The sequence below is a fragment of the Zootoca vivipara genome, chromosome 10, assembly GCF_963506605.1.
Source record: "Zootoca vivipara chromosome 10, rZooViv1.1, whole genome shotgun sequence".
NCBI classification, from domain to species: Eukaryota; Metazoa; Chordata; class Lepidosauria; order Squamata; family Lacertidae; genus Zootoca; species Zootoca vivipara.
Window position 1 is genome coordinate 41,448,204 of NC_083285.1, and position 21,053 is coordinate 41,469,256.

The 21,053-nt window shown below is 45.1% G+C and overlaps 1 protein-coding gene across 2 annotated transcripts in view; it reads right to left on the reverse strand.

Moving 5' to 3' along the window:
• Positions 1-14,615: 14,615 nt before the first annotated feature.
• The window catches only part of SREBF2 (sterol regulatory element binding transcription factor 2), a 36,079-nt gene continuing 29,641 nt past the window's right edge, over positions 14,616-21,053 (reverse strand). For both annotated transcript variants that reach the window (XM_060279788.1, XM_035127116.2), the window contains 3 exons: positions 19,455-19,640; positions 18,604-18,715; positions 14,616-17,941 (listed from right to left, as the gene is read on the reverse strand). In XM_060279788.1, the coding sequence (XP_060135771.1) occupies positions 17,721-17,941; positions 18,604-18,715; positions 19,455-19,640 (519 nt within the window). In that variant the 3' untranslated portion in view covers positions 14,616-17,720. The remainder of the gene's footprint in view (positions 17,942-18,603; positions 18,716-19,454; positions 19,641-21,053) is intronic.

Here is a 21,053-nt window from a genome sequence, read left to right on the forward strand (position 1 = left end):
GCATTGCTTTCTAGGGGATATTTCCCACCAAACTCTGAGAAAGGGTAGTGCTTCCTGTCATGAAGGTACGGGAAGAACCGTGCTGTGAAGAGTGTGGAAGAGTGTGTGTGTCAGGAGACAGTGTGACTTGTGTACCTTGTTAGTGGCATTGCCCATGGAGTCTTGTAGAAATGTCAGCCATAAGTTAGAAAAATCAGCTCTCTTATTTAAGGTTTGATCTAGCAAACCAAAAAGGAACCAGTGTGACTGGAGTTGGTGGTTCACCACAATTGCAGGAGATGGCTTTCATTTCACAACACTGAGTAGGAAATATGTACACAGACTCATAAAATAAGCCAGACTTTCTGATTTGTCTTGGTTTACAGTCAGCAAGCAGCATGTTGTCCTTCTCTATCAAACCACCGTTTGCTGTGCCACCATTTCTATCTCCCTCTTTGCTCCTCTCCAGCGCAAGGGGAATAAACAAGCCAGGAAACCTTGGTTTCCTATTACACCCAAACTAGGGATTGCGATGTGTTGCTCCCTAATAAGCCATAGTCAGCAAGCCAACAACAAATCACCTGGCAATCATGTCTTGTTAGGGAGCTTGTGTTCCAAATTCAGGCATACTGTTAGAAACTGGGGAATGCCTTCTGCTGACAAGGGCCTGGTGGTCAGCTTTCAAATATTGGCATAAGTTCAATGTTTTTAAATTGGGCACAGAGTTACTCCTTCATTTATCTCAGGATGAGTACTTAAGCTGTTGGTCCAAGCTTGTTGCCCCCCAAAAAGCTGCTTCAATTGGTTTGTCTCCAGACCTTCTTTTACATATGGGTTATGACACTGCTCTAAAATCAATAAAACCAGGCACCTCCAAACTTCAGCCCTCCAGATGTTTTGGACTACAATTCCCATCTTCCCCGACCACTGGTCCTGTTAGCTAGGGATCGTGGGAGTTGTAGGCCAAAACATCTGGAGGGCCGCAGTTTGGGGATGCCTGAGTAAAACAAAGACTCTGGGATTTTGCCTTCTGTGATCTGTGCCCCCCCTCATTCTCATCTTGCTCACCAAGTGCTGTGAATATGCAGTATGCCAGGTCATTTTACACAATATTTAAAAAATTTGCCAGTCACCAATTATGGTAGACTTTTTACTAAGGCCAGACTTAAGTGTTTCCTTCTGAAATGTTCCAAGGTAGATTTGTTGGTGTCCCTTATTTCACATGATTATGTCCTTGTACTAACCAGGAAGTAGAATGCCTGAAGCACATTCTCCTGTCCTGTAGAATATATAAGCAGGTCCAACAACATTTGAAAAACCCACTAATGGCAAATCTACCAGGAAAACCTGCCAATTCTATGCCAAGTTCCTACTAGGCATTAAACTTCCCAGTGTGATTTTGGCCATTGTCAAATTTCTGTCTGAGGTGGTCAGGATCAGAGATAAATTTGCATTAGACAAAAGTCTGAAAAAAGCATAGTCTTAATGATTTGTCCAAGTAGTCTGTGTACAGTACTTTTTAATGTATTTTATATGCACTGAATTTTGTCTTTTGGGTCTTTGGACAGCAATAAATACAGTAATTGATTGATTGATTGAACAAGCCACAATTCCTGATTCAAAGAAATTGGGAAGCCACACCTTCCTGGCTTGCCTACCCCAACTCACACAAAGGGAAAAGCAAAGCGGAGAGATTGGAGAGCGAGCACCAGCATATTGCTCATTCATTAATAAACTACAATAAGTCTGACTTATTGTTATGTGCAAATGCAGCTTATGATGTTTTGATCCAACAAAGTCTGGACACAACATGTTCCTCTGCTTGGTGTGACTGTAATTGGAGTCAACCTCTGGTGCATCTTCTCTCACAATGGACCGAAATCTCCCTTTTTTGGTACAAACCTAACCCTAGCTGTTTACCGTTCCCAAGCTGGCATCCTCCAGCTGTTTTGGATGACAGCCCACAGCCAGCAAAGGGAGATGTTGTCCAGGACATCTGGAGGGTGCAAGGTTGGGGAAGGCTGGCATATACAAATGCTGACTTTTCATATGGTGCTACCACAGAAGCAACCAGGAGGGTGCTTACTTCAGAGGCAAACTGGGGGAAGCACCAAGATGTGAATTTGAACTGGGCCACTGCTTGTTCTCTGTTCTGCACAGCCTGATGCCGTTCCTGATGCTCCCATAACAAACAGGCTCCACTGTTGCTAGGCTTCTCACTTCAACCCTCGCAGCAGGAGATTGCCCAACACAGAAATTTATCATCACGCATCCCCACTCATGTTTCCAAACAAAACACAACCTTCCAAGTGCAGGAATTAACAAAGCCAGGTTCACACAGCATGTGGCTTTGTTGGGGAATGAATGGAAATTGAGATTGAATCCTGACAAGACAGAAGTACTGTTTCTGGGGGACAGGAAGCGGGCAGGTGTGGAGGACTCCCTGGTCCTAAATGGGGTAACTGTGCCCCTGAAGGACCAGGTGCGCAGCCTGGGAGTCATTTTGGACTCACAGCTGTCCATGGAGGCGCAGGTCAGTTCTGTATCCAGGTACACAGGCTGAGACCCTACCTGCCTGCGGACTGTCTCGCCAGAGTGGTGCATGCTCTGGTTATCTCTTGCTTGGATTACTGCAATGCACTCTATGCACTCTTTGAAGGTGACCCGGAAACTACAACTAATCCAGAATGCAGCAGCTAGACTGGCGACTGGCAGCAGCCACCAAGACCACATAACAGCAGTCTTGAAAGATGTACATTGGCTCCCAGTACGTTTCCAAGCACAATTCAAAGTGTTCGTGCTGACCTTTAAAGCCCTAAACGGCCTCAGTCCAGTATACCTGAAGGAGCGTCGCCACTCCTTTGTTCTGCCCGGACACTGAGGTCCAGCATTGAGGGCCTTCTGGCGGTTCCCTCGCTGCAAGAAGCCAAGTTACAGTGAACCAGGCAGAGGGCCTTCTCGGTAGTAGCACCCACCCTGTGAAACGCCCTCCCACCAGATGTCAAAGAGAACAACAACTACCAGACTTTTAGAAGATATCTGAAGGCAGCCCTGTTTAGGGAAGCTTTTAATGTTTAACAGACCATTGTATTTTAATATTTTGTGGGAAGCCGCCCAGAGTGGCTGGGGGAACCCAGCCAGATGGGCGGGGTATAAATAATAAATTATTATTATTATTTATTATTATAATGGATCACATCCAGGAAATCAGCCAGTTCTCTTTCTGAAGTACATAGCAGCAAGTCGCTGGGGAACCTTTTGTCAAATAATTCAACCTGCAGAAGTGGTGGCGGTGGCTGGATCATAGAGCATGCTCTTTACCTAATCTGAAAGATTGTGGGTGGTGCAATTATGGGGCAAGAGAGGCGGTGGGACCAGCATTCAGCTGCAGAGACAGCTAGAGTGTTTTAGAGGATAGGACCTGAGCCAATGGGTTCAAATGACAAGAAAGGAGTTTCTGACCAAACATTAGGAAGAACTTTCTGACAGTAAAAGCTGTTCTAAAGTGGAACTGGCTCCCTCAGAAGGTGGTAGACTCTTATTCACTTTTTTTTTATAAAAAAAGAGGTTGGATGGTCATCTGCCAGGGATTCTTTAGCTGTGATTCCTGCAGTGCATGGGTTGGATTAAATGACCTCTGGGATCCTTTCCAACTCTACAGTTCTATGATTTCCCTCTGGACCTCTCACAGGAAATTGTGTCCAGTGAAGTACAGTAATTGCAAGTGTTGCTTCTTTCCACTGCCACCAGGTAAAATAATTTTTTTTTATCCTGGCTGTCTCTCACCAAACAGGCTAAAATCCCCTCAAGGGCACTTCAAGGCATTTTGGAACTAGGCTTAAGCATGAAGCGGTGAAAAGAATTGAGACTACAAAGTGTTATGAATTTAGATTAACAGTTTACTTAGGTTTTTTTTTAATGTATGTACTTAGGAAAAAGATTTAACATAGGAACAGCATACACAGCTTGCCTCCCACTTGGAGCAGAAGACCAAATAAACAAAGGATTAAATACAAATCTACTTTCCCTATCCTGATATACCGGTAGGCCCTAAGATTACAAAATTGTGTGATAGTCCTGCATACAGCCTCCAGGCTGACCATATGTTATTTAGTCTTTCATTCTCAACTGCCACCTTGATCTAATTCTCAAAGCATGTCACTGGCAGATACAGCCTAGAGCTACATTAATTCCTGCTAATCCCAATCCACAAAACCTCAAAAAAGTACTGTGTCTTCTTCCCAACAGCAAAGCACCACATTCTCAATGATTATTTTCCTTCCAATTGGATCCCTGGACACTTTAGGTTTAGGCTTAACAAGTTAACCTCCTAATCCTCAAATCAAGATTTTGTATTATTGTACAATACAACGAAGCAGTTCGTCTCCTTTACACACCTTAAAAGTCTAACAAGTCTTTAAGTCTTTGCCTTCCTGGATTAGCCTCCTCCCCTCACACTTCAGTTGTGTCAGGAATGGGCCAGATTTATTTTAGATAGATAGGCACATCTGTTCTATAAAATCTTGTTTTTGTTTCATTTGGGCTTGAGAAATCTGAAGTGAATTCTAGTACCAGGAAAGCAAATGCCACAATAAACTGGTTCGTCTTTAAGACGCTACGAGAACACTTCATTGTTTTGGACTGCAGCAAACAAAGATGGCTGCCCTTCTGGAAATATGGTTGGCACCTTTTTTGGGTTTCTGCTATAACAACTGTGTTCAGGCATAAATTTATTAGGCTGGGGACTATACAGGTAAAGAGGTGTAGGCCTGGTGAGGACATGGAGGCACATACCTAAGGAACCCCAAGTGCATTTGGTCTGTACTTTTTTGTCCTTTGTTAAATAATAAAATTTCCTAGAAGATCTCATTGTCTGGGTATATGCGTTTCTGAGGATCTATGTGTTCATGAAGCCTCCTCTCCTCAGAATTCAACCTCGTGGGAATTGGCATTTTCATTTTTGATAGATAGGCACATACATTTTGAAAAACTTTGCTTTTATTCAAATCTGGGCTATGGAAATTTATATAATAAAACACCAGGTGTCCCAACATGAATGAAGCTTGGCAAAATGCCATTCTTGGCATATACAAAACCTGCTGTATTTCGTTCCTCACATTTCAAGCTCTTTTGAGGCTGCTTTCATAGAACTCTCTTTGAAGGCACATCGTAATATGATTCACATCACCCAACAAGAGGTGAAGGACACACAGTGATGAAGGACACACAGCAGATTCCAAAACTCTTTGTCCACATTATCCTGGCAAGACCTAGAACAGCACTGCGGGGAAGAGCAGTATTATCCCTATCTTGCAAATGGTGAGGGAATGTAATCTATTGAGGCTTCAGTGGGGATATTCAGTGACCAAGTGGACAGCCACCCCTGAGATAGTTCAGTGAAAGGAGAGCTGTAAGTACAAATATTTAAAAATAAAATAAATATGAGTTGGCAACAGTTCATAGGTCACCATCACATTATTATTTCATCTTATTTATTGTTAGCCACCATGGATGGCAAACTCTTATGATACTGTATAAAAGGCAAGCTATAAGTTCCAAATAAATAACATTATTAGCCACTACATCGCATGTGCTTCTACCTATCCAGTTTCACAACTGAATGCCTTAGCTTTTCACCTATCGCATAAATTTCTACCCACTCCCATGCACCCATTTCCCCCTTACAAGGAGTTAAGTTTATTTGCAAATGATTCTGCAATGCAGTCTTCAGACAGAACCAGATGGGTTTCAAAAGAGGGTACCACCCCGAACCGGTGAAGCAAAATACGTGAAATGATGCCAGCAGCATCAACTGGATGATACTAGGTGTGCTCACCAACTGAGAGGTCTCATTTTTGATAGCCTGGACCATCTGTCAGCTTCTTCGAAAGGCAGGTCTGTTCTGTGGTGACTTGTAATAAAATGGAGCACACACAGCTAGAAGGTATCTTGATCCATTTTAATCACTCTTGCCAGCAAGCTCTTTACAGACTGTTGGGCAAATAGTTGGGGAGATGGTAACCGGGGGGGGGGGGGAGAGAGAGAACGGCTGCAGCCAGTTTAATATTAACTTGAGTTGTCCCTTCCCCACTTATCCAGTCTTCCTGTTCAAGATGGAAGAAAAATGTTGTGTCAGCCTAGGGATCGTTCAAGGACATAGGATGTTCTGTGCAAGGAAAACCTGAGGTGTTGGGCCCATCAAGAAAAGTGATCCCTGCTCACCTGCCCCCTGCAAACTGTCTATCGTGTCCTCTCCTGAGATTCCCCAGCAGTGCTTCAGAAACAAAAAAGAGGGGTTGCCTCCACCAGCTGAGTATAACTGACTGAGTTCTGTTCTGATCTCAACAGTAGTGTGCATGCTTTTCATGCAGAAGGTTCTATGTTCAATCCCTGGCATGTCCAGGTTGGGAACAATCCCATCAGAAACCCTGCCCAGAAGAGCAGTCATGAGCCCAATGAACCTGACCGCCACATCCACACTATGCACTTAAGTGGATGGCTTCCCCCACAGAATCCTGGGAAGTGTAGCTTACTCCTCAGAGCCACAATTCTCTCAGCACCCTTAACAAGCTAGAGTTCCCAGGATTCTTTCAGGGAAACGATGTGCTTTAAATGTAGGATGTGGCTCGCACCGTGTAGGTCTCCAATGACAGTCCCATGAATTTGTCTAAACCCCCTTTAAAACATTCAAGTTGGCAGACATCACTGGATCTTCTTTCCCTCATGAGATGTGCAGCTTCTGCCCCTTGTTCGTAGAATCATAGAATTGTAGAGCCGGAAGTAGATACCCATAGTTTTAAGTAGGCATTGTGGGAAGAAGCACCACCTTTCGTCTTTCCTGAATCTCCCAATATTCAGTGCTTCATTGGATTCTGGCATGATGTTATGAGACGGACCATCCTACACTTTCCCCACATCACACGCCTCACACAGAGGTTTCCAATGCCTAGCAGGGGCGGCAATGTGATGAGTAACAAGTAACTAAAGAGTTAACTGTGTACTGTAGCACCTGACCACTGAGGAAGATCATGTTACAGAATGTACCAGAAGTGATTCTGTATGTTGCAGTTGGTTTCGTTTCTGCCTGGGAGACGGTCGCAAGATGTCTGCGCTCTCGCCAGGTTGTTTGTTATTTTCTCTCTAGAATAAACTTAAGTAGTTATTAGAACACTTTGGACTCTGTGTGTTCTTAAGAGGCTTTTTATCCAACGGCTATACAAGTTTTCGCTGTGTGAGAAGAAGAACTCTGCTGTGTGTGTGTTTTACTGCCAGCCCGGTTCTACGGAAGCAGAGAAGCGGAGAGGAAGCGCGCCGGGCGATAATCAGAGGCTCCTAATTGAGTCATAAACAACTCAACGGAGCCCTATACCCGTCACAGGTTATGGGTCATAGAACCTAATCAATCACCAAAGCAATAAAAGGTGATTGCAGCTGTAAAAGCCGTGGAGAAAGCCGGTGTAAAGAGCTAGCTGGGAGAAACCTGTTGTTTTGCAGTCGGCAATCAATAGATGCACTCGCTAGCAGAAAGACCCTGTACCAGAAGGCTGGGATCCGCAGTCTACCCGGAGGAGCAACGTGAGCTATTCTGAGTGAGTACACAGACACGGAGCCCGGGGGTGGACAAGATGGCGGAGCAGCTACAGGAGTCATTTGTCGTGCCGTTCCAGAGGTTGAATGGCGACAACTATGCAGAGTGGAGAGAAAGGGCCAGAATGTGGTTGCTAGGAAAGGATTTGTGGACTTGTGTGTTAAATCCTCCAACCCCTGTCGCTGATAATTCAGCAGCTGAAGCACAGAGGTTTGCAGCAGAAACCAAGAAAGACAATAAGGCTCTATGTGCCATTGCCATGAGCTGCGATGCTACACAACTGCCCTATGTGCAAAATGCTGAAAATGTCAAGGAAGCCTGGGACAGTTTGGAAAGGGTCCATCAGAGAAAAACAGCTGGAGCTAAGCTGCATGCTATGAGGCATCTCTTTGAGTTGAGACTGAGACCAGGGCAACCCATTAAGGAGCACATTGCCAATGTGATTGATGCATTCCATAAGCTGCAGCGGCATGAGCTTGTGTTCAAAGAGAAGGAAAAAGTTTATATTTTGCTGTCTAGTTTGGGAAACGCCTATGAACATTTGTGTTTAACATTTGAGTCAATGCCTGAATCTGAACTCACGATTGCTTACGTTTCTGGGCGTTTGGCGGATGAGGAACTGAGACGCCAGAAAGAATCGGCTGAGAAGGGGGGCCATGGGCGCAGAGAAGCCAGTGGGGGTGCAGTAAAAAGCACTGAGGAATCCACTGTGAGTGCGTGCGCAACAAGGCTTTGCTATCGGTGCCAGCAGCCTGGGCACGTAGCGAGATTTTGCCCAGCTCCGGAAGCAGCCAAGGTCACTCAGCCAGGTGCCAGGCAACCCAGCGGACGTGGTCGTGGGACCAGCCAGCAGCGCCGAGGCAGAGGACGTGGGAAAACTCCAGATAAGCCTGTCAGCCGTCTTTCTGCTGCCTTAGCAACGGTCAGAAACAGAGGACAGGACAGTTTCACTTTTATTATCGACTCAGGCAGCAGCCATCATCTTGTACCGCCTTCAGGACAGATCCTGAACTGCAGGCCACTTGAAGATGAAAAGAGCCTGCATCTTGCTGATGGTTCTTCTGGAACAATTAAAAGCAAGGGTGTTTTTTATATGCAATGCTTAGACACTAACCTTGATGTTTATGTTGTACCAGGCATGGAAAATGGTCTTTTAAGTGTGTCTTGCTTATTGCGTGAGGGCTTTGAAATAAGTTTTGCCAATGGTGTTTGCAAAATTGCCAGAGATGGGGCTGAGCTGGTAAGCGTTACTGTTGGGTCTGATGGTCTGTTTGTCCTAGATGGGAGGGGGCAAGCAGGTGGAAGTAACACTGGTGATGCTCAGGCTAAAAGTGCCAATACCCCAAAGGGCACAGAGGGCGCTATCCATAAGGATTGTATTCATGCTTGGCACAGAAAATATTGTCACATGTCTTTTCCTTATGTGCAAAAAGCCCCTGATTTTGTCAAAGGTTGCAGGTTCAAGCCATGTCAAAAACACCTGCAATGCCGAGCATGTGCGAAAGCGAAGACGAAGAGATGCTCTTATCCTAGGTCTGAGAGGAAGAGCACAAAGCCGTTTCAGTTAGTGCACTTGGATATTTCTGGGCCTATGTCAACGTTAAGTTTAGGTGGTTCAAAATATGTTTTGTGTCTTCTGGATGATTTCAGTCATTTTTCCTGGGTCATAACACTGAAAGAGAAGGGGGAGGCTGCCAGAGTGATACAGGAGTGGGTAGCCGAAGTAGAACTACAGTTCTCCGTCACTGTCCAGTGTTTCCAGAGTGACAGGGCGGGAGAGTTTTTGAGTGCAGAACTACAAGGGTTTTTCCGAAGCAAGGGAATTAGGCACAGAAAAACCGCTCCTTTTAGTCCACAGGAGAATGGTTTAGCTGAAAGGAAATTTAGAACGCTGTCTGAACTGGTAGAGGCAACGTTGTTTGATGCAGGACTACCCCAGAAGTTTTGGGGGGAATGCTATAAATTTGTGAATTATTGTTCCAACCGCGCTTTTAATTCAGTTGTGGACAACACACCCTACTACATGTTGTATGGCAAAGTTCCGAAGGTGCACTATTTCAGAACTTTTGGGTGTGAGGCTTGGGTTCTAATTCCAAAGCAGAAGCGCAGAAAGGGAGGATCAAGATCCAGAAAAATGATCTTCTGTGGTTACGAACCAAACTCAAAGGCTTGGAGGTTTGTACCAGCAGAGGGGGACCAAACCCGCGTTCACATCAGCAGGAGTGCTACGTTCTGTGAACAAGAGGGCTGGAGACGCATTCATGCTAACCCCGAAGTTCTTCTTGACTGGTCTTCAGGTTTTGACCAGGAAGAGGAAACTCAGGTAGCTGATGCTGAAGTTCCAGGTGCTGCAGGACCAGATCCAGGTCAGGCAGCAGGTCCAAGTGGTGTAGCTCCTAGGGAAGTGAAGCAAGTAGTCAGAAGCGCACCGACTTCACCCCAGGTCAAGCCTGGGAAGTACAGCAAACGTGGTAGGTCACCCACTTCACCCAAAGCAAGCCCAGAGGGGGCTGCAAAGCGTAGTAGGTCTCTAGACAGTGCTGCTAGTCCAAGAGAGCCACAGTCAGAGACAAGCAGTTCGGATTTAGAGGGGGAAGATGTGGGACCAAGGCGTTCAAAACGCACCACGAAAGGTAAACCACCTGAAAGGTTTTCAGCTGTCAGTGTATGGGCGAACCTAGCAGTGTGTGAGCCTGAAAGCTTTGAAGAGGTGCAACAGTTGTCAGTAGAGGAAGCTAGGAAGTGGAAAGTTGCAATGGAGAAAGAGTTGAACTCCATGCAATCTCTTGGTGTGTATAGCCTAACACAGCTGCCAGAAGGTAAGAAAGCAGTCAGTTGTAGGTGGGTCTACAGGCTGAAACCCACAGTGACTGGAGAGCCTCAGTACAAGGCTAGATTAGTGGCTAGAGGTTTTACTCAGAAGAAAGGAATCCACTACACAGATGTCTTTAGTCCGACTTCGAGAGCGGAATCTTTCAGGATGCTTTTAGCGACTGCAGCGCAGAGAGGCCTAGTGGTCAACCACTTTGATGTGGACACCGCGTATTTGAACTCTGACCTCCAGGAGGAGTTGTACATGTTGCCTCCTCCAGGGTTTGAGAGTGTCGTGCCAGGTCAGGTGTGGAAGCTGCACAAGTCGATCTACGGTCTGAAGCAATCAGCTAAAAATTGGAATTCATGTCTTGATTCTGTTTTGAAGAGCCTAGGTTTCAGGAAGAGTCTAGCTGACAGTTGTCTGTATCTCAGAGATGAAGGAGAACAGCAGGAACTGTTGCTTGTCTATGTTGATGACTTGATCTGCTTAGCAAAGAGCCAGATGCAAGTGCAGAAGTTTGCAAAAGAGCTAGGCAAGAGGTTCAAACTCAAGAATCTAGGTGCAGTGAATGTTTATCTAGGTGTGCAGATAGACAGAACTGAGGATGGAAGTTTTTTGCTCAGTCAGAAAGGCAAGATTGAACATTTGCTTGAGAAGTTCAGAATGTCTGATTGTAAAGGGGTCAGAACACCCATGGAGACAAACTTTGTGAAAGAGTCACAAGTGAAGGACAAAGTAGCGTTTGAGAGTCCTGAAGTGTTTCAGTCAGCGCTAGGGAGTCTGTTGTATTTGTCACAATGGAGCAGACCAGATATTGCTTTTGCAGTCAATTTGCTCAGTAGAGAAGCATCGAAACCTAGCGTGCATGCTTGGAATGGCATTAAGAGAGTGCTTAGGTATTTGCAGGAGACCAAAGAGTACTGTTTGGAGATGTCAGCGCAAGGTGAGCCACAACTCACTTGTTTTGCAGATGCTGATTGGGCCAATCAGGAGGACAGGAAGTCAGTGACTGGTTTGGTAGTCAAGTTTGGAAATGCCCTGATTGGTTGGCGGTCGCGCAGGCAAAGCCTAATAGCAATGTCTTCCACGGAAGCCGAATTCTGTGCGTTGTCTGCGACATGCACTGAATTGGAGTACTACAGATGTTTGGTCCAGGAAATCTGGGGTGATTGTAGCCAGCCCATCACTGTTTGGGGCGACAATCAACCATCTTTGAGACTGGCGGAGTCTGGACAGTTCAAAGCCAGAACCAAACACTTAGACATCCGCTTCCGAAACGTATGTCAGAGCATACAGGTAGGCTTGGTGAAGTTGAGGTATTGTCCAAGCCAAGAGAACCTAGCGGATGGGTTCACAAAACCCTTGAGTTTCCAACGGCATGGGGAATTCTGTGAAGGGTTGGTTTTGGGGTAAGTTTGGATACCCGCTATCCCCAGTGTTCAGGTGAGAGGGGGTGTGATGAGTAACAAGTAACTAAAGAGTTAACTGTGTACTGTAGCACCTGACCACTGAGGAAGATCATGTTACAGAATGTACCAGAAGTGATTCTGTATGTTGCAGTTGGTTTCGTTTCTGCCTGGGAGACGGTCGCAAGATGTCTGCGCTCTCGCCAGGTTGTTTGTTATTTTCTCTCTAGAATAAACTTAAGTAGTTATTAGAACACTTTGGACTCTGTGTGTTCTTAAGAGGCTTTTTATCCAACGGCTATACAAGTTTTCGCTGTGTGAGAAGAACTCTGCTGTGTGTGTGTTTTACTGCCAGCCCGGTTCTACGGAAGCAGAGAAGCGGAGAGGAAGCGCGCCGGGCGATAATCAGAGGCTCCTAATTGAGTCATAAACAACTCAACGGAGCCCTATACCCGTCACAGGCAATGCTTGCCTTCTGCTGCTAGGGCAAAAATGGAAAACTTCTTGCCACATTTGTGAAAAGGGAGTTTCTTGGACCCAGCATACGGAGGAGGTAAGGAGAGTGAAAGCAATTTGGATTGAGAAAATAGTGGCTTCTAAACAAATTTTCAATCAGAGTCCCGAAGACATCTTGTAGCAAGTTCCTCGTATCTTTTAATCTAGTACTGCCAGGCACTGCCCGGGTAAGTCAGATGTACTGACACATCACTCCATTGGCACAGCTCGGCCTCTAATCTTCATTTCCTTGCTCACCCCCTACACACACACACACACACACGTTTAGCAGCAGTAGCAGCAGAGGTTGCCTTAAAGGCAGCATCAGTTCCTTGTTCCACTTTGTTCCTCAGAAGTGCTCCCTTTGTTGCCACTTTCCAAGACTCGGAAGGAGCAAAACGATTCCTGCCTTCACATAAAACACTGGCACCATGAGAAGAGAAAGTAGGAAGACTGTTACTGCCCAGAGCACAATGGCCTCATTCTAAAATCTTACGTTGGAAATCCCACAGAATTAATCTTTAATAGCTGAACCAAAACAGGTCCGCCAAACAGTGTGAGTCTCTGCCAACCTGCCTTTGCTTTTAGGGAGGTGTGTAGAAAGGCAGGAAAAAAGAGAGGTGGAGAGGCAGGACTGTTCAAAGTGTACAGTATTTCACTCCAGAACCTTTTGTGGAGAACACACATATCCTGGGTACGTCTTTGTGTTTTCATTATTCTATCCAAAGAACATATTGACGGAGGAGAAAAATGCATATATATATATATATATATATATATATATATATATATATATATACACACACACACACACACACACGTGTGTGTGTGTGTGTGTGTGTGTGTGTGTGTGTGTGTGTATATATATATATATATATATATATATATATATATATATATATATATATGGGGAATGGAAGAAACAGAGTACTGGGAGATGGAAGAAAATGAAAAATAGAAACTGCAGCCAGGGTTATGATCTGTGCAGAGATGCAAGCCTGCACAAAGTAGAGTTCTATATTCCATACAGGAGGATTTTCAGACTACAAATTAGTGGCACATATTCAAATTGAGGTGTTATGAAAACCCAACCTACCTACCTCCAAGGACTCCAGTATGAGAATGCTGAAATGAGGGTCAGCGGAGTTGTTAGAATTACTCCTTTACTAAGTTACTTCTGCCCTCTGCTGGACAATAGAAAAATTAAAGGCCAAACAGCCTGTCTGCTGTTATGTGCTTGAGAAAAATGGAAACACAGAAATTTGGACTCACCTGTTAATTTGTCTCTTCAGCAATGTTGGGGTGCAACAGGCTCTGCAGACAGGGAGCCACCTACCTCCTGGACATGTTGCAGAGAGGCACCAAGAGGAGAAAAGGCTTCTTCTTAGCTTCCAGGCTATATTCAGCAAGCTCAGGGATAGCCCCAAATTCCACTATCCACGTCAAGAAAACGAGAGCTTGGTCTCAAACACAATAACATTAACAGAAATAAACAGAAATATCAGCCAGCAATGAGAAAGCTAAAGTAATAGGAAAGATTTATGGAACTCAAGTCTATCTAGAGATGTGGAACCTGTGGCCTTCAAATGTTGTTCCACTGTGGATTCTCCCTAAAAGAGATATGTTATCAATTATATGCACCCTTCCTCATAGTTCTTTCAAACCTGTGGCATATGTATCATCAGTGTAGGTTTTCTGTTCCAAGTCCTTCAGATTGCTGGGAAGATTGGCAAATTAATCCTAATGCTTAACAACTTGCTCTGATCTGTTCTGCACTCCTTGTGAATTACTCTAGCTTATATTTATGGACCTTGTGTGACAGAGGAAATGCTGATGATTTAACCTTGAAAAAAACCTAATTACTGTAATTCAATTAGACCACTGAACACTGTAGCATTCTGACAATCCTATTTAGCCACTACCATTATCAGTTTTTATTATTGTACTACCACTGGTGTGCAAGCACACTTTGCAGGAGAACGTTTTAAAACATTTTTCATACACCCCCACCCAACAAAACGCACTCTTCTTAATGAAGCTTCTTTCAAGTATCAGACGTTGCGTACAATTTGATTTTTATTAGACAAGTCACGCAATGAACCCCAGGAGAGGGTCACAATCAGGACATATACCAGAAACGCTCACCCACTCACATCATTGCCAGCTACGTTTTCTTATAGCAAAGAATCCTTATTCCTAACTTCATTGGGATAAATACACTTTTCACATCATATATAAAAGCACAAAAAAGTTACAGTATATACACAAAAATAATATAGAGATAGCCTGGGTGACAACAAACCCATAAATAAATGAGGTGTCTTTTTTAAAAAAAAAAATGGCTGAAGTACATGGAAAGACAAGGCGATTCCCTTGTGGAGGTCCCATCTACACAAGCATAATTCCACAAGCTAGCAGTACCACCCTCAATGCCTCCTCCTGCTGTACAACATGAGGCTTTTACCCTTGACTGCAATGCCCATTCTCAGTTATAGTATTCCCTCCTGCTTGACAGTATAAATGGCTTTCACAGCCTCAAATCCATAGAACTTTGAGATATCCTGCGGTACACAGTGTCAATAGGAGATGACATTCTGATGCACATTAACTATTCCGGACACTTCAAAACTTAACCGAGCAGAATTATTTGCTACGAGAGCTTCTAGATGGGAAAGGTTTCTCTCTAAGCGTCAGGGATGCTAAATCACTTCGCTGAACACTCACAATTCACGCAGGTCCTTGTCTTAATCCCAGGTGGATGGCTGCTAACTCCAAGCAGACTGGAACAATCTGCATGAGTGGCAGAACAGCTGTGGAAGGAAACCAGCAATGGTAGCACCAAACACCCCAGGCATCCTGCTAGAATGAACCTTTTCGTTGAGGTAGTTTGTTACCCTTTCTGTTTTGTCGCTACCATCACTGGGGAAACGGCTGTCGGGAAGCACCCTTAAGAGAACAGGATGGTCCTTGGCTTCCAGCCTGCCCATTTAAACAACGGCCCACGGATCTGCAGTGCTGAATCCAAGGCACAAGCTTAGACTATGGTTGCTACCCATGTTTGTAGGATAAGCAACCAAGATTATCCATGTGATGTGAGATATGGAACTAAATGCCCTACACCCCACTCCTACGAACTAGTCCTGGCAAAGCAACTTCCCAGGTTCACTTTCACTGTGCATTTTGATACCTTTCGCAAGTGCAACCTTTCAAACACATCCACTCAGGTATACCAATGGGAAATTTGGAATGTTCATGAAATTACACCTCTTATTAGTTCCAATATATTCAGGAAGATTGAGAATTGGTCTTCAAAGTAACCAAAGTTAGCCAAAGCTTTGTCGTGGGATGGTCTTTTGGTTTACTCTATGGAAAGTTTTAAAAATTTGATATCCATGTGATATGCATCTCTTTATCTGTGCGATTCAGACCACATTCCTTTAATTATGTAATTGTTTCAGTGTTTGGAAAGCCCCTACCCCAGGATTTCATGTGTTTTGGGACACACAGAGCTTCATTTGAATTGAAAATTGTCAATGAGAGGCTTAAGGAGGAAATTCTTTTCTTTTTTTTAATGGAGAGTCTTAGTTCTGCAGCAGTGTTCAGCTGTTACCCATGGAAGGCACACTAGCTGCAAGAACTACTGCGATATACCATTGTGTGGGCCTCCTCAAAGGATTATGTGCCCCCAAATTCATTTGTTTGGTGCTTGTGTGTTTGATCTGGACAGATTTGGAAGATGAAATAAGAGAGGCTGAGCAAGAACAGAGATGGTGCATAGGCAACGGGAGAAGGCAAAAGTGATTTGTGAGACTCTGAGCTCTACGAAATATAAAATCTCTTTTCTTAGAACCTATTCTTCCAACAAGGAGGCCTAGTTGCAACCACTCCTCTTTCTCCAAGGTCTAGAGCTATATCTACACTACATATGTAAACCATTTTACAAACCTGTTTGACCGTCAAAGCTTCTCCAAAGGAGACAGCTGTTGGTAGTGTGGACAAGTCCTAAGACTGTTATCCTAAGCATACTCATACAGATGCAGCTACCAAAGAAATCAAACATCAGAAAAATGGATTCCTAGGGTTGTATCCAATGTAGCAAAAAGTTAAAGTCACTTAGCGGTATACTTGTTGCACTGGCAGAACACAGTTGTGCAAAAAAAGCACAAATGCATTGCCTAAAATTGTTGCACAACAAGCTTCAGCTAGCACAACTGTTGCATTGGATTTCTTTGTGGCCCAAACCTTTAAGCTCTGCTCTCGCACTAGCGGGCAGAGAACACAGAATTCAGCCCCTAGTCTGCTTTCTTGTTAAGGTAAAACTCAATGCTGACTGTAAGCATGCGATTCAAAAAGTGCACTTAGACTTACAGTGTCTCTTTATTTATAAAAAGCAACAGTAGGAGCGCTGATCAGGAGGGGTTTTAAACCTTTCCTCTCTGTGCTATTTTTTCCTGCTGAAAATCTTCCCCAAGCCATAGTTTGTCTCGGGGTTCCCACCCCCCAAAAAAACAGCAGCAACAAACTCCTAAGAGTAATGCTTAGCCCCCTCCTTGTGATCCTAATCCAGATTTTGGGGAGGAGTGTGGGTCCTGCATGTATTTTTTTTAAAAAAAATAAGCACAAACAAAGAGTAGTGGTTTGTCTATGCATGCTTTTTGAATCACAAGCTTAAATTTGCTTCTGGTTCACCACTAAGTCCATCCTTGTCCCCTCTTTTAGGGCATGGAAATACAACTCCAAAGTTAACAACAGTATGGCTCCATCAGCTGCCAGGAGGCAGATACATGTGTAAAAGTTGGAAGGGAGGACACAGAAGACGGAAGGAAAACCTAGATGTTGTCCATAGTGCTTGTAAAGTCATAAAATTCTATAAAAAACCCAAATTGCATTAAAAACTGTGGTGCTCTTCCTTAGGAGAGGTCCCCCTAACCTCCAAAGGCTCTCAGAGAATGCAGAATCTATAGAAAAGCTTCTATGCAACCACTGAGGACCAAGGAGCCAGATCTCCTCTCTGGGCCTGCCAAAAACATATGGCACCTGATGTGCAGATCAAGGGTCACCGCAGATGCTAGAAAAAGGGCTTAGGGCAGCTCTTCTTACTTTCTAGAAAACCCCTCCTCAGAAGATAGATTGTTTTGTAAAGAGGTGGGGGACCAACCTTTCCGAACCCACCCTTCTTCCTCACTATTGCAAATTATTTTGTCAGTGTGCGAAAATGCAAACACTCTCTAGCTCCAGAGTGGGCACCCTTTGTACTAGAAGGCATATACTAGCAACAAAAGCTGGTTTACAAGAAGACCCTGCCCTGGCTAGCATATCACAACTTTCATGGTCCTAACCTGAAGCAGTGTTCAAAAAGGGAGGAGGAGGAGGAAGAGGAGGGTAGGAAGGGGCAAGAATCGCGTTCAATGAGCAACGAGGCTGCCATCCTCCATGGTTAGGAAGCCGCAATTGCTGTGCCGCCACTCAGCTTCACAATCATCTGCTGGCAATCATTGCAGGAACGCTTGTCTCCAACTTTCTCCAGTGTGCGGGCAGCTTCCGCCAGCAGGACAGCTCGCTGGCCCGGGGACGACAGGAAGGAGAGGGGAAGATGGCGGCAAGCTAAGAGAATTGCCGTAGCTCTCTCTCTCTGTCCAGGAAGGGCGTCCAGTTCACCTAGGTACGGAAAAAAGAGGCATCACAAGGAATGCCGCACTTGTGGGGGCAGTAAGTGCACCATGGGAGCAAATTTGTTTAAGACTACACGGGGGTGAGCAAAAGATTGCTTCACAATGGGTGCCACCCAACAGAGTGCAAGAAGCAGCCAACCAACTCCCACTGAAACTCTAGGCAGCAATTTATTCTAGAGGCTCGGGTGCCCCAAGCTGAGACCTGGCCGGCAGCCCAGACTTAGCAGCCTTGTCCTGGTAACAGAGATGACACTTGCACAGGTGGTCGAGCCCCCCCCCCTCCACGACAGGCCTTTATTTTGCTCAAATTAGCAGCCTCAGATGTCAGCTAGCGAACATCTTTGTGCCACCGCTTCTTAAAACATTTTAAACACTCTGGGCTTGGATCCTACAATTTATGAACAAAAAGCAGCTCACCGAAGGGGGGGGGAATGTTTCCCCTCTCCCCCCCGATTTTGGGCAATTCCTCATCACAGCAAAACCAGGTCTCTAGAACTGCACACCAGGGAGGCTAAACTAACTGTGGCATTTGTCGCATATGGTTTGGCATTGCTTGCAAGCATTTTATAGATAGATTGTGCAGGCCGGGATGGTGGTGACCCAGTTCAGGGCAGAGATGGACAAGAAAGAGGACAAGAGCTTCCTGACCTTGCTTGGTACTCTGGGGTGTCCGACGCCTGAGACTGTGCTCCAGCAGCTGATGAGTGCGTGTGGGGCTGGCCCCTGCCATCAAACGCACAGTGGCCTCGTGCAGAAACACCTGAAAGGAGGGGGAAAGCAGAAGACAATGGGCAGCATCTACATTTTAGCAACCTTCCATCACCTTGTGGTGCTGTAGATTTGGGCATGCGCTGCACCTTCTGGTGCTAATCCTCTTGGCCACTTTTCCTTCCCTAGCTCCTTTCTGCTGAGCAAGAGTGTACAGAGAATGTGCCCTTTAAAAGAGGGGCATGCTACCCAACTATTTCTGACCAGCAGCGGTCCACACTCTACCACAGAACCATCTGCGCTGTTTGTGCGTACAAACCAGTGGGGATCAGTGATGAAGCCTGTCAGGCTAGAAATCCCCAGTTCAAATCTCGCAGCCACCATAAAAGCTACACGGCATTAGGCAACTCCGTATTCTCTCATCCTCACCGCTCACACGGGTGATATGTGGATAATAGGAATGGCATACATCACAGGGCTGTTTTAAGGATTATTGAGATAATTTACATAGAGTTTTGAACATTCAAGAAGTGTTACATTACCGTAGTTGAAATCCAAGGGAAACTGCAACACACCCACACACCCAATGAATGCTACTTAAGGGCAAAGCCTACAACAGGAAGGACGCATTCAGCAGGAAGCCACCACTGCAAACACACTGCTGGAAATTCAAAGCAAAACCAGTCCTGGCCTAGCTCATGGACCATTTGCCCCTTTGGCCTATAACAGCATTCAGGAACTCAAGGAACAGGTCATCATCTCCTCACTCATTACAAGTGGCAGGACCTTACCTTTCGATAAGCAGGTCTGAAACTATGGGCCAGTTTTCTCAGGCTGCCGAGGTCGCGCTGGAATCCAGTCAGCTCAGAAGCAGAAGCATGGTAGGCCTCTCCCAAGGCCTGGCTGGAGCTCATCTGTTTCTGCCACAGAGTGGTGCGGAGGGACAGCAGTAGGTCGCAAGCTAGCAGCTGGATCATCTGCAAGGAAACAGACGCATTCAGTGACAGGAGTATCAAGACATTCCAGCATCATCAGCTGGATGCAGCAGCCTTCAGACGGACAAAAGCTTCTCAAGCATATCGAAAAATACTACCAGAATCATACATAGTGTTTTTATCTTAAAGATGAGATGGTATCAACCGACAGCTCTGTGGTCAAATTCCCTTTCTTCTCAAAAAGTGAGCATTCTGAATAATTTGTTGTCTAAATATTATCAGCAAAGGACATGACAAGATAGCATGGAGGAAGCAACCAGGTTATCCAGAGGTAGCCAATGTGGTACCCTTCAGATGTTGTTAAGACTACAATTCCCATCATACTTGACCAAGCGCAATGCTGCTGAGGCTGATGGGAGCAGTGATCCAATAACATGTGGGTGGCACAGGGCTGGCTACCCCTTAAGTATCCTGTGCCCCTTTGTAGCTCAAAATCAGCACCTATAATTGTATTCTGAAAACTTGAGGGTGTCAACACAAAATCAGGGTGCAGTGGACTCCCAGCAACCCACCACTGACAAATCATTGTTACCACAGCATCCATCACAGTGAATGTTCAAAGAATTACCTAACAAGAATTGTTTCTTGCTTCCTGTGTGTTTTGTGCAAATTCTACTTGCCACTAGAAAATGAAAGATTAAGCCAAATGAAGAAATACTGAGGCCACCACATTGTTTTAATGTGGAACTGACGGTCCACTGACAGAAGACTGCCCAAATGATGAGCAGTGGGGGTGTACATTCATTTTTATTTTAGCCGCCATGACTGATGAGAGAGTGGTGACCGATGAATGAGCCTAAGGCTCAAACCACTTCTGGGAAACGATCAGTACCTTATTCAGAGATCTGCCAGCTGGAGGACACAGCCCTGCCACCATCTATGGACTCAGAGAACGTTTCCCCTGCAATATCCCCATCTCTCTAGCCTTGCAGGAGTCACAAGATAGCAAAATCAGGCAAGGATCCTTTAGCAACCCAACTACAGCTCTGCCAGGGAGGCAGAGCCAGCCACACGACAGGTCTGGTCAGTCTACAGATTCTGTTTTGGCTGCCCTTTCCAGAAAATAGCTTTTTCTACATGACTTTGCCTTGGCTGGACTTTACCTGCTTAACCTGACCTTGCCCACTAACAATTTGCTTGCCATGACCAGATGCTACCTGCTTTCCATGCAAAGCTCAGGATGATGACAGTGGAACGCTAAGAAAGTGTCCTTGAAAATGTGTCCCAAAGGTTCCAACAATTAGCCAGAAGTAAAATGAAGCAGTATGATCTTCAGAAGGTACCCTTGGGATAAAAAAACCGCAAAACAAATCAACATCTTCTACAGAACAGTACTTTGGTACGCCCTCTGGTGGCAAAAAAGTATCTTTAATATCAGTTCAAACTGCATTTTGA